The sequence below is a fragment of the Pseudorca crassidens genome, chromosome 8 (genome assembly GCF_039906515.1).
Source record: "Pseudorca crassidens isolate mPseCra1 chromosome 8, mPseCra1.hap1, whole genome shotgun sequence".
Taxonomy (NCBI): domain Eukaryota; kingdom Metazoa; phylum Chordata; class Mammalia; order Artiodactyla; family Delphinidae; genus Pseudorca; species Pseudorca crassidens.
The window spans coordinates 15,720,084-15,734,346 of record NC_090303.1 but is presented as its reverse complement, the minus strand read 5'-3'; the positions used below and the strand labels follow the sequence as shown (position 1 = coordinate 15,734,346).

The following is a 14,263-nucleotide window of genomic DNA, read 5'->3' as shown; positions in this document are numbered from 1 at the left end:
AGAGCAGTACAGGGCTTCCCTGGTGGCGTAGTGGTTGACAGTCCACCTGCCGATGCAGGGGACACGGGTTCGTGCCCCGGTCCGGGAAGATCCCACATGCCGCGGAGCGGCTGGGCCCGTGAGCCATGGCCGCTGAGCCTGCGCGTCTGGAGCCTGTGCTCCACAACGGGAGAGGCCACAATGGAGAGAGGCCCGCGTACCGCAAAAAAAAAAAGGGGGGGGGGGCAGTACAAATAGTTTCAATGACTGAGACTAAGTTATTAACCAAATAGAAAATGCCTCAGTTCCTTTTCAGACATAAGATGAAGAAAGACCACTTAAAACTTCACAAAGTCAGCTCTACTTTTACCACAGGAATTACTGTTATAATGCTCTCTGGTGTAAAATCACTGCTTTATCAATTCACCATCAAGTCACCTCCCAAGCAGACTGCCAGCTCTCAACGGTTCTCAAAAGAAGCATCTTGCAAACCAAGTTGCAGTGTCTCTACACTGAAAAGAAACTCCTGAAGTCAACTCACTGCGTCAGCGCTGGGATCCATGTGCAGAACCCAGTTACGTAAGAAAACATGTTCTTCAGACGTCAAAGAAGTAAGCCTACTTGAGCCCTACGATAAAAGGTGCCCGCTCGCCAACTAAACAAAGGATCTGATGCAGCAGGTAGCAAATCAGTGGGAAGAAGAGGCGTGTCACAGAAGGTTCTCTCTTCTTCCCTTCTTTCTCCTTTTTCCTTCCTCCCTCCCTCCCTTGTATGTCTGCCTGTCCTGTACACAGCGAACGGTATGAAAGCCAACCACATAAATGAATTCAAAAATAACAGCTCTCCTTCGGGAAGCCTCGTAAATGTCTGCCGTCAGACTGTGGACTTGACCCCATTCCTCACGGTGGTTATCAGTGGCTGAGCCTTGCACTAAATACTTGATGATAAATTATTTCACAAATAATTCTTAAAATAGTCACATAAATCAGGGGTGTGACTATGCTGTACATTTTATAAAGAAAGTGATAGAGAGGTTAAAGAACCCACCCAAGCTAATGAAGGTGGGGCAAGGGCTGAAAGCTAGGAGTCTGACCCTGAACTTGACTCACAGCCACAGCACCACAGTGTCCAACCCCCACCCGAGGACCACATCCTGCCCTCTCCAGAACCTGGCCACCACCCTTCTGCTGGCCATCAGCCTCCATCTCTGATCACCCCATCAGCACTGCTCTTTCCACATCCATTCTGGAGTAGCTGGACTGCCAGTAATGCAACCAAGTTAAGGTCTGAAGCAGGGCCAAGAAAAGAACATGGGACATCAGTAGGCTCAGGGGGTTATAAACTGTGTGTCCTTTCTTTTCTGGGCAAAGCAGGAACTTCAGACTCCATCTTGAAATCAAGGAATAAATCTTTCTCCTCGTGGTACAGTAAGGATGATTTTTCTTAAGGAAGAATGAACACTTAGGGACTTCCCTGGTGGTGCAGTGGTTAAGAATCCGCCTGCCAATGCAGGGGACACAGATTTGAGCCCTGGGCCGGGAAGATCCCACATGCCGCGGAGCAACTAAGCCCATGCGCCGCAACTACTGAGCCAGTGCTCTAGAGCTCGGGAGCCACAAGTACTGAGCCCACATGCCACAACTACTGAAACCCATGCGCCTTGAGCCTGTGCTCCACAGCAAGAGAAGCCACTGCAATGAGAAGCCTGCATACCGCAACGAACAGTAGCCCCCCACTTGCTGCAACTAGGGAAAGCCTGCACGCAGCAATGAAGACCCAACGCAGCCTAAATAAATAAATAAATAAATAAAACATCATTTAAAAAAAAGAATGTAGACTTAAATGTAAAAAGCAAAACTTTAAAACCATGGGAAGAAAGTGCGGAAGGATATCTTTACAACTTTGGGGGGACCAAAAAAATTTTCCCTCAGAAGACAAAAAATACTATAATGAGAAGACTGATATATATTTATTGCATTTAGATTAAAATGCAATACAGATGTTAAAAAAACCTCTGAACAACTGAAAATATCATAAATGAGAAATTAAAAGATAAACCATATACTAGAAGACTTCTGTTACTCTTCCAACAAGGAGATGTGTCTGGACTCTACAAGCCCTCAAGGAAGAGAGCACCTAACTCCCTGGCCCTGGTACTGATCAGACTTTTAAATGTTTGTCCAACTGATGGGTGTGAAATTGTATCTCATTGTTGGTTTACTTCACATTTCCCTGATTACTCTGTCACTGCTAGAGAAAGTTAGCATCTTTTTATGTGGTTATTGGAGACGTTTGGTGTTCTCCATCTGAGAACTTCCTGTTCATACTGTTTGCCCAATTTCTTCCTGGGTTGTCTGCGTTTTCCTTATTGATCTGTATGAGTTCATTCTATAACTAATATTTTAACAAAAATATATTCATTGTTAAAACTTGCTAAACTTTATGATTACAAGCTTTTTTAGAACTTAAAGAATCAAAACAGGTGACCAAACAAAAACAATACAGTTCAGATTTCAAGCATTAATTTAAAATGGATGTTGTCCTAAAAGTAAAGCAGCGTTTTATTTAATAGTAGAAAGATTTACTTGCAAGTATTAAATTTGACTTGCTGGTGACTTCTGATTTTGAGCCATCGCATGAGTTGCCCAGATCAATGTTGTTATTTTTGCTTGTCAACAATGAACTTTTTAATTACAAATCAATTTAGACCTTTACATACATACTGACAAAGTATAGGAACCAGCAATTCTCAAAAGAGTACACAGTCTCATTAGTAACCAAAAAAAAATACACTAGATCAATAAATTCCCATTTTTTAGAAATCTAAGTGGCAAAGATTTTTTGAATGATGACAGCCTATGCAGGTGACGAGATATACTGACATATTCTCATCCAGTGCTGGTGGGAATATAATTTAGTATAACCTAAGCACGGTGGAATACAGGAATATGCAGCGAACCTTAAAAATGTTCATAGTGTCTGCCCTAGTGATTTCACCTCAAGGGATTTGTTCAAGGGAAATAATCAGTCACAAGATTCCCCAGCCCACCTGGGGATGTTCATCCCTGTATCACTCCCCAATTTAGCATCGTTCATTAGGTGTACAGGGCACTGAAAAGTTGGCTCCTGGACGGCTCCAGGCAATTATAGACCTGCTTTTTTCCATGAAGAAAGGTATTCTATATGATGAGAATGGGGTTCAGTCCCCTCCCCTAATTCCCACTTCCAACTCAGGCCTCGCCAGAGTATCCTATCAAACAACCTACAGCAACTGCTTCAGGTAGAAGAACCACAACAACTCTTTGCACCACAACAAAGAGTAGCCCCCACTCGCCACAACTAGAGAAAGCCCGTGCACAGCAACGAAGACCCAACGCAGCCAAAAAAAAAACCCAAAAAACAGATAACCAACATGGTCCTACTGTATAGCACAGGGAACTATATTCAATGTCCTGTGATAAACCATAATGGAAAAGAATATGAAAAATAATGTATATAGATGTATAACTGAATCATTTTCCTGTACACTTGAAACTAACACGACATTGTAAATCAACTATACTCCAATTAAAAAACAAAACAAAACAATTCAGATAGAAAAGTAGAGCTTGTTTAAGGAAGAAGTAATACACCCTTATTTTGAAACATGCTCTGTAAGGGTTTCCCGAGACCTTTTAGTCTTTAGAAGTCTATTACTAACAAAACAAAACTCAAGGTATAAATGATTTGTTATTAAACTGTATACAGACACTTACACCCATATATAAAGTCCCTGCCTTCAAGTCCATGACACCTGATTTCCCATCACTGTTCTCATTTCCCTAAACAGTCCAAACTCCAAAGTCAGTCCTCAGGAAAACACTACTTTTCTTTTTCCTTCAGTCCTTCTGCCAAACCTGCTGCCTAAGTCTCTCTCATTGCACATCCCCATCCATTCTTTCCTCTCCACCCCATTATTCTTGAGCTACTGGAGGAAAAACAAAATGTCTGTGTAGATGTAAAGTCTGTGATCAAAGTTCCCTGCCCTTTGTGATTCCCTATTTCACAGGAACCATCCATCACCTGGCCCAAACCCACTCCAACAGTCGAAAAATGCTCATTCATCCTTCAAGATTCACCTCAAATTTCACTTTCTCCCGCTTGCAAACTTCATCACTCCTCCTCCGAGTCTCTACACTGTTGACGATCCTTTTACTGTTCTGACTTTGTCATAAGCGCTTGATCCCCAAAGAAGCCCCAGCATGAGGCTCTCCTTTACCACAGAATAGAGTCCACGCGCTTTCTGACAATCAGGCTCCAGTCTACTACCCAGCTCAGAGTCAAGTTCCAAAAAGTTACAATTATTTCAACCCTGACTATGAAATGGGTAGAACACCAGGGTAATTTGGTGAAGAAATATTTAAAATTTTAGCTATTTAAGAGATATTTGCCCAAATGCAGTTACCACTTAAAGATCAGATATGACAACATTCTGTAAGCACGACACTTTATTTTCAATGAGAGAAGTATTCTCAAAGCTGAGCCTGTTTCCTTACTCACCTCTGCACAGAGGTGCTACCAAAGTTATCAACCTACCGATAAACACTTAATCCACACACTGGAGACTCTTTATGAAAAAAATGCAGAAAATGGGAAACAGGACTTTCCTTGGCATCATTTCTCAGAAGTCTGATTTCCATTTAAGTAATTCTCACCTCATTGGACATACTTATCACTCAAGATACTGAGTCCAATATAGAAACCAGATTCTTAAACACGTAAGAAGCTGAGACCTGTCAGTCAGTCTTAGACAGATAGTACAGACACTGCCACATTTGAGCCAACAATGTACCACTTGGATAATATCAAAAGATACATGCCCTGCTTCCCAAGTAATGATGCCACACCTGGAATTGCACATACGGATGGGATGTGCTTCAGGTCGATAAACAAGTACCCTGCGACCAATAGTAGAGCAGGGTTTCTTTGTTCACAGATAGATAGCTTACATTTTTAGATCTGCTCCAAGGGTTCTTCTAATGAATAGTCACCCCACACTATTCTGGCTACATTATGAATGAGCCCCAAAGAGTTGGGCTCTTCAGGGTAATAATGAATGCCTGGGATCTGTATTTACTCTCGAAGAGTAATACATGATGATTCCATATGATTCCCCATAATGTACACACAGTTATCCTGATGGAGGAAAGGAAGGTGTAAAACCCTGATTATCTGGAAGGTAGTCCAGATACATGGAACTTTACAGATTAGAACTATTGGTTCAGCCAAGTTCCATCAACTTCTCGCTATTCATAAGCTTTTATGTTGAGCAGTAAGGTTGCAGAGAGAAATGAGAGAAACCGCCCTCAGGAAACACACGTTCTCTGGATGGAATGACCTCGACACAGATGCAAATAACCTCGACAAAAGTACTGTATTTTCCAGAAGTGGGGGTGCCAGGGAGAAGGAGATGCTTAAACCAGGGGAAGGATAAGAGGTATTCGTGAATATTAAAGATGCAATCTGAGAAGCTTAAAGGAACCCTCAGTTTTCAGGATGACACTGGCCAAGAGAGAGAAGGTAAGCTTTTCTTTTGCTGAAACATAAAAATAAAGATGGGTGATCCTATAATCAACATTTATATATCAATACCAAGGAAAGAGAAGAGAGGAGCTGATTTATATTAGAGATAAATTCCTCTAAGACAAAGAGAGCACACAAAAGGCCGGGAATGCAATCCAAAAGATGGCTGAGTCCCAAAGCCCAGGAAGAGAAATGAAACCATGGTCACTCCCAGGCAGGATCCAGTCACAAAAACATCTTTTTCAACCTTAGGTGAGGGAAACGTCTAGATATGTGAGGAAGGCCTGGAATGAACTGGAAGAGGCGAGTGGAACAGTAAGCGGGCAGGGAATAGAGAACCAAAGCAGCTCAAGCTCAGTTTCCCTCCAGTTTCTTGACTCGGCACCTTCTGCATCTAGAATGACCTCCAAAGTTTCCTCAGTTTCTGCATTCTCTTGACTTTATTGATTCTCCATAGGAACCAGGAAAAGTCTGAGTATATCTTAAAAACTTGCGAAGTATCACTGAATAAAAGGCTTACTTTCCATAAGTAAGAGTTAAGGTTCTGATCTCAATACAAACATTTTTAATTATAAGTCCAGTGGGGTGTGAGGGTTGAATAATACACAGGAGAGCAGAGATCTGACTCCCAGATGCCCTCCTGAGAGGTTAAGTAATGACAGAAAAAGAACCAGTTCCATGAGTATGTGTCAAGAAGATATTATCAGCTGATACGCTCACTGGGTACCAAACAGCCACAGAGACAAGAGAGAGGGAGAGAAAGAGGGGAGCGGTATAGTAGGAGACATGGCCCCTGCCCTCCAAAACCTTGAATATGAACATGAAGCTGGAACTGACACTATGACAGATTAACACTGCAAGTGAAAATAGCAATAATTCAGGAGTTCAAAAGAGAGGTCACTTCAGTACAAGCACATCGCAGAAAGAACGGGACTTAATGGAAGAAGGGCATCCTTGGAATGTGTGATTAAAAGGCTGGAACAAGCATGTCCAAGTCAATAACCAGAAGACGGTGAGTGGATCAGAATGACTGGACAGGGAAGAAACTAAAACTAAGATTGGAAACGTAGGTTTCGGCCATACGACAAGGGTCTTAGCCACAGATTAGGACTTGATCTGGGACGTTGTGAGGAGCTGTCCAGGGTTCTCAAAGACACGGGGATTGAACTGATGAGTGGGGAAGATAAGCAGAAATAAAAAGAACTCTTAAGAGGGTGTTAAAATACCGTAGCATGAGCTAGTTTTCACAGAAATCTGGGTTTTTAATACCATACGACCATAAGAAGTACCAAGGATCAGCAGTAAGGAAAAGAGTGTGTTAGTCTAATCCCAAATCAAAAACAGCAATAGAAATAGCAAAAGATGGGCATTCCCTGGCGGTCCAGTGGGAGCTAAGATCCTGCAAGCCATGCGGCACAGCCAAATTAAAAAAAAATAGACATAGCAAAAGACGCTACTCTCTGGAGTTCAAGGAGAATCCTGAAACCACCTCTTCTTTAAGAGATTAATTTTTTTAATTCCATATTTATCTTAATATAAAATGCCTAATAAGCCCCTGTTCTATTTTGTTTTCCTATTCCTTTCTTTTTTGGAACGATCCATTTTGTAAGTATTTACCTAATGTCTTCTGCCATGACATGATGACACCCAAACCTTTTCATTTCCTATTTCTAGCAAAGAAAGAAAACACATAAAGGTAAAGAGCAGAGATTTATTTGGTCAGTGGACTTCTTTGCTCTCCCTCTAGCGCACTTAATAGAATAAAGATTTAAAACATATGGAATAATGCTCCAAAATAATTTGCTCATTGCTTCAAAGTACAATAAGTACTCTTAATTAGTAAGCCATAAATTAATATGCTTAAGGAAAGTGGAGGCTATTGAAGAGAAAGTAACTACTATGATTAATGACATCATATGGGCATAGATGCCATGTGGGAATTTAAAAGGAATTTGAGATCCTCTAAGGATTTTGAAGTCATATGTTACATACTGTGTAAGCAATTGAGACACCCATTATTCAGGAGAATATGGCTTGATCTATATTCAAGAAGGCAATTTTCTTAGCAACTTGAGCTCCTTTACCTGAGAAGCTAGACCTATTTTAATTTTATTCTGTGATTTCAGTAAAATTGAACTTTATCAATTAAATCTGAATTAACATAAAGTTACACCTAGGGAAAAAAAATCTTTAAAAAACACACGTGTGGCTAAAGCATGTTAATTAACATATATTCTGAATATCCTTTCAGATGGAGTGAAATCTGAATATCAACATGCAAAATAAATCATCACCCTAGTGGTTTTTGCTTTTGATCCACAAAAGAACAGTCATGGATGGTTGGGTAGCACAGAATCCTCTCTATCAAACTTTTTATGTAATTATAGAAGAATATACAGCTGTAAGAATAATCTTAGCGGCATGATTCATTTATATCAAGATCTCTGAACAAGATACCAACCTAGGAAATGTTCTGGGATTTAGAAGTAAGTAGAGTAAAGGGTTGCTTCAACAAAGGATAATTTGAACACTGCTCAAGGTCAAAGAGACATACACGTATATAGGTATTTCTGTACGTGCGTGTGCATGTTATTGAGGTATAACTCGTATAGAATAAAGTGCACAAATCTCAAATGTGCAGCTCAGTGATTTTTACATATGTATATTCCTGGGGAACCACCAAGATAGGGACTATTATCAACACTTCAGAAGATTCTTCCTGTGCTCTCTCCCAGATCAAATCATTATCTGACCTCTACCAGCATAGTACGATTTTGCCTTCTCTTAACCATCATATAAAAGGAATCATACAACATGTACATATTTGTGTCTGGCTTCTTTGGATGAACATTAAGACAGTGAAATTCATCCATGTTTGTTGCAGGTAGCAATAGTTTGTTCTTTTTAATTGCTAAGAATATACCATCACTTGCTTATCCATTCTACTACTGATGAACATTTGGGTTGTTTCTAGTTTGGAGTTATTACAAATCAAGCTACTATTAACACTCTTCTACACATATATTTTTTGGGGACATATGCAATGTATTCCGTTTTCTTGATATATACTTTGAACTGCTGGGTCATTAGGAAGGCATATGCTTAGCTTTTGTAGAGTGTGCTAAACAGTATTCCTCCTGAAATATTAATGGAAAAACAAATCACTTTCTTCAACATGCAGAATGATTTGTTTAGTTATTTCTTCTTTTGTATCATACACATTTAAAATTATACAGCCTTTAATGTAATGATTCCATTCCAACACAAATAGCAGAATCATCTGGTATAAAGATTCCTCTATGTCTCCACCCTCTGCCAAACAAAACCCTATTGATAGGTGAGAATTTTGAACTACTGCTTCGTGACATTACTACTGCATTCAAAAGCTATAAATGCAGTGAATGGGTTGAGGAGACATTTGTTGAGAAAAATTTTTTTAAATGTTATGCAAGTATAAGGTATTATTATGTTATCTAGTTTTAATTCATTTAAATTAGTTTCACCTGGAAGTAAAGACTAAAGTCAGAGGTGTTAATTCATTAGTTTTTTTTTTAATACTTGTTTCACCCTCACTGCATTTCTAATGAAGAAAACAGTTCTTGATTGAATGTGGCAATCATTACGTCCAAAGAAAAGCTGCAAATTCAAGCCATAAGTGTCTTTAGAATTGAAAAAACCCTTTTTTAAGAGCACTGATACGGAGCCCCCAAAAGCAGCCACATCACCAGAAACAGGAAAATTTAAAAAATAAAGGAAAAAACTCATCTGAGATGAGAAGCTGAAGATTAAGGCTCCTTTCAAAAGACAATGACATTCTGAAATCTGTCACCTGAAAGTCATATACCTCCTAAGGTAATGGTCATGAAGACCCAAGGCCTCATGAAAAACTTCTCCACAACAGACTATTAAATTCTTTTGAGAGGTAAACGAACAAACAGAGCCCCAAACCATCTTCCTCTCCTGCCCCAAAATAAGTGCAAAGCTATAAAGAACTTAATTTTCAAAGATGTCATAAAGGCAGGACTGAAAAGAAAGAACCAGGAATTACCTGGAAAAGGATGCAGGATATACCTGACATAAAACTGACATCAGAAAAGATAAAGCTGAAGGCTTATACTGAATAGACACAAGGACCGCATGAATGAATGGGTAACGAAAGACACGAGTCAACTCGTACAGTATTTCTCCTGGTTTCTCTTTTGGCCATGGAACCAGCAGTGTTTGTCCTGTGAACCTCAGCAATCGAGTAATTTCTATATAATATTAAAAAGACTTACTGAGAAGCAGAGTTGAACAGAATCATTAAACTGGAGCCATAAATTTAAGAGGCCATCCAGGCAAAGCTCTTTTTTCAAGGTGAGGCGATATGGGTGACACCATAAAAAAGAGCTCTGCCTAGCACCAGCTCACATTTTTTTTTTTTTTTTTTTTTGCGGCACGCAGGCCTCTCACTGTTGTGGCCTCTCCCGTTGCGGAGCACAGGCTCCGGACGCGCAGGCTCAGCGGCCATGGCTCACAGGCCCAGCAGCTCCGCGGCATGTGGGATCTTCCTGGACCGGGGCACGAACCCGTGTCCCCTGCATCGGCAGGCGGACTCTCAACCACTGCACCACCAGGGAAGCCCCCAGCTCACATTTTAATGCATGGTAATGGGAAGGCCAAATGTTTATTAAATCATCAAAATGGGTGGCCAGTGTCCAGGAGGGAGAAGACAGAGGTTCAAAAGTATCCTCTTGTCTGAAAGGGATGCCGAAGCCAAACAAGAACCCACCATTTGCCTGATGGATCAGTGGTTAGAGCACACAATTCCCTTCCAGGACTATTCCAAAGATTCCAAGGATACTGTCATCATCTGTGGTTCCGTTTCTTTTAAGCAAAACAAAGCAACCTGGTACCTTTAATATATAACGTCTCAGCTTTAGAAACTGTGGTGTCCTTTGTAAACTACACCAATACCTTATGATGGATCTTTCAACAAGTGCTGACGCTTTCTTCAAAAAAAGGAATATGTTCCCCAAAATGACCACCTTTTTCATCCCAAAGGTTCACATTCACACAACCACGGACACTTGATACTTTCTCAGCCCATCTTAAACACCAAAATCAAGCTTCAGATTCAACACTTCCTTCATCCTTGGTGATTCCAAATCACAATTAAAGAAATAAAAAGCCTGGCTCTTCTCTTTTAGTCAATATAATCCCCTAAGAGTCCAACTCGCAGAACATTCACATAAAATATTAGCTTTATATATTTAGAAGAGATAAACCGAAACAGCAAGGTGATCAATCAATTTTCAATTTACATTTGGCATCTGGAGAAGATTATGGGGCATGTACTTACAATCGACATTAGTCATCAAATGAGGGGGTTCACACTTTAAGGATTCCACAAACCCCCAGAGTATGTAAATTAGCACCATTAATCACCAATAAAAGCAATCTTTTTTTTTGATTAACAATTCATCTAGACATTCTACAGTTACAGTTTAAAACAAATACACATAGGAGTATTTTAAATGCTTCATTTAAAGCCAAATGGATGACTATAATTAACTAAAGAACTGCAATTAAACAGATTCATAAAAATAAATTTTTAAAAGGAGTTTATATAGCAGATACCCAGTGAAAATACATTATGTATAAATACAGACCTCTTTCTTTGTAAGTTCACCTTTAAAACTTTTTAGCACAGATTACAAAGTTCAGAGTTGAACTCTTAGCACTCCGATATCATCGATAAAGATCCTTTCTTTAGGCTCTAAAAACAAATGGCTAAAACAAATATTTCAAAGCACGGCTTTCAGCATGAAATTTAGCTCGCACATTATTTTATACTGGATACTTACTATATCAAACTTCTGAGTGATGTTCCCCTGGACATCCAGTAAATAAACCTTGCCATAATGTGTGCCCAGCGCCAAGAACTGTAAGAAGAACAGAGGGGTACAGGGATCAGTTTCTTTTTTTTTTTTAATGGCATATGCTTTTTTTTAAAAGATGATGTTGGGGGTAGGAGTTTATTAATTAATTTATTTTTGCTGTGTTGGGTCTTCGTTTCTGTGCGAGGGCTTTCTCTAGTTGCGGCAAGCGGGGGCCACTCTTCATCGCGGTGCGCGGGCCTCTCACTATCGTGGCCTCTCTTGTTGCGGAGCACGGGCTCCAGACACGCAGTAGCAGTAGTTGTGGCACAACGGGCCTAGTTGCTCTGCGGCATGTGGGATCCTCCCAGACCAGGGCTCGAACCCGTGTCCCCTGCATTATCAGGCAGATTCTCAACCACTGTGCCACCAGGGCAGCCCCAGGGGTCAGTTTCTTAATGGACCATTCATACATAATTAGTAATAAAACCATATGCAAAGTCAAGACACTTAATGTGTAAGTGATCTGCGATGCCTTGGAAGACGCACATTCCTTTGAGAAGGCTTGTTTCCAGCTTGGAGGAAATCACAGAACAGGGCCTTCTTTCTTGGGATCATGCAAGCTGGCTGTCAGAAGGACTCACGAGGACCCTCATCTACTGACAACTAATGGTGTGCATGCGGCCTGTACACAATGCCCTGATGGACTGAGGCAGCAAATTAAAATTCAGCTGTGAACGTACGACCAACCCACGGTTGAACTCAGCGTCTGAAGGGAATGATTTGTAAACTCCCCTTAATTTATGGCAACTGCGTAAATCTGTGCTATCATTTAAGTTCAACATACACATACACACACACACACACAAACAACAAAGTAATCTTATTTAGGAAGGAAAATCCATGCCACACTGAGATGCAAAAGCTCAGATGTACTTATACTGTCATCATGAGAACGCCTCTCTAAAAGTAAACGTGTGATATTAAGTGTCAATGTTATTTTTGAATGCAAAAAAGAAAAAAAATCCTTTTCTGTCACAAAAATAACTGTAGAGCTTTGTATTCATTTTATGACATAAACTGTTCATAACTCCCACTGTTTCTTTAATTCTTTGAACTAACCCTAAGGAAATGAGAAGAAACTTTAGGACTACCTGAAATAGGACATGAGATTTATCTTCCCTTCTATCTCTCTAAGCAGTACTCAAAGAGTTCCAAATTCTCTGTATTTTGCTGCATGTGAACATGCTTCATCGCAACCTAGAACGAAATGCTTAAATTTATAGGCACTACACTAAGCTTTTCAGTCAAGCAGCACAATCTTGAAAAAATTAACCTTACAGAAAGTCAAGATTTAAAAGGATTTCTCAGAATGGAATTACTGAAAATGAAATTTCAGATCAGGCGCTTAAAATATAAAGCTACATTAAAGAGGCATCACAAAAAAGAAAAGAAGGGGGTTCATTAGAAATTCAGTCCCTGCAATGTCTTTCACTCCTGCAAGGTTGCCTTTTTTTCATGAAGAAAAAAAAGTCCGCCGGGTAAAAAAATCAATACTGGTTAATAAAACATCAGGTGTGCAGACATAACTAGGTATGACGATTCCACTGCACAGGGCTGCCTGAATGCACAAGGTGCCAGGCCGATTACTCATCCAGGGCAGACAACAAGGCTGCTGAAAACACGATGTCGGGGCCCTGGAAAGGGCAGGGGAAGAGGTAATTTTCGGGGGGGAGGGGAATGAGTCTGAATATTTAAACCAAACAGGGCTGCTTCCTCCAAAGCAAAAGAACATTCTAATTAGAAATAGAGGATTCAGAGGGGTGTAATTTCTTCTCCACAGTGACACTCTGAAAATATCTGAATAGAAAAATACCACATAATACTAGCTACAAACAATACTTCATTCTGAGGCCACCTATGGTAAAAGAATGAATGGGTTTTAAAAGCTCACTACACCCAAGTACTCGACAGTATTGACTCTCCTCATAAACACTGTATTTACTTTGTTAGAAAACTAAGGGGGGGGGTACTTTCCCGGCGGTCCAGTGGTTAAGGCTCCACGCTGCCAATGAAGGGGGCACAAGTTCGATCCCCGGTCTGGAAACTAAGATCTCACATGCTGCATGGCGCGGCCAAAAGTCAAAAAACAAAAAAAGAAAAAAAAGAAAGAAAGAAAGAAAACCAAGAGGGCCAATGCTTTAATACTGGGTCATTCTCTGATATCTCTGTGAAGGCCATTCTTGAACTTCCAATTATAGTTTATCGAAGTTTTAAAGGTTCTATACAGAGTACTTTACCCCAAATATTAATTCTTTCCTTTTTTCTTTTCAAAATTACTAGTTTAATTCATTTAATACTTAAGACAGAAAGGAAACATAAAATAATTATTTTGATTGTATGATTTCAACCTAAAACTATAATTACTTTAGAACATCTTTGAAAAAAAATGCAGTGGTTTTTATGACAAGCTACCTTTTCTTTAGGAAAACATTTCATCATTTGGATTAGATAAATTATTGTTGCTCCATTTTAGAAATAACTTTATGTGCTCTTAAAACAATCAAGTTTGGGACTCCCCTGGTGGCGCAGTGGTTAAGAATCTGCCTGCTAATGCAGGGGACACGGGTTCGATCCCTGGTCCAGGAAGATCCCACATGCTGCGGAGCAACTAAGCCCATGTGCCACTACTATAAATAAATAAATTTATAAAAAAGAAAAAAAAACAAAAAACAATCAAGTTTGATAAGGCAATCGTATAGTTCTTAAAAATTTAACTACCAAAACTATTAATGAGTCATACTTTCATTTGCTAATGAAATGAAAGTTTTTAAGTTGCTTTCGACTACTTAAAATATAAGAAA

General features: G+C 39.9%; 1 protein-coding gene across 5 annotated transcripts in view; it reads right to left on the bottom strand.

The window, feature by feature from the left end:
• Window positions 1–14,263, bottom strand: part of VPS41 (VPS41 subunit of HOPS complex) — a 187,621-nt gene that overhangs the window by 128,468 nt on the left and 44,890 nt on the right. For all 5 annotated transcript variants that reach the window (XM_067745874.1, XM_067745875.1, XM_067745873.1 and 2 more), the window contains exon 4: window positions 11,388–11,465. In XM_067745874.1, coding sequence (XP_067601975.1) covers window positions 11,388–11,465 — 78 coding nt within the window. The remainder of the gene's footprint in view (window positions 1–11,387; window positions 11,466–14,263) is intronic.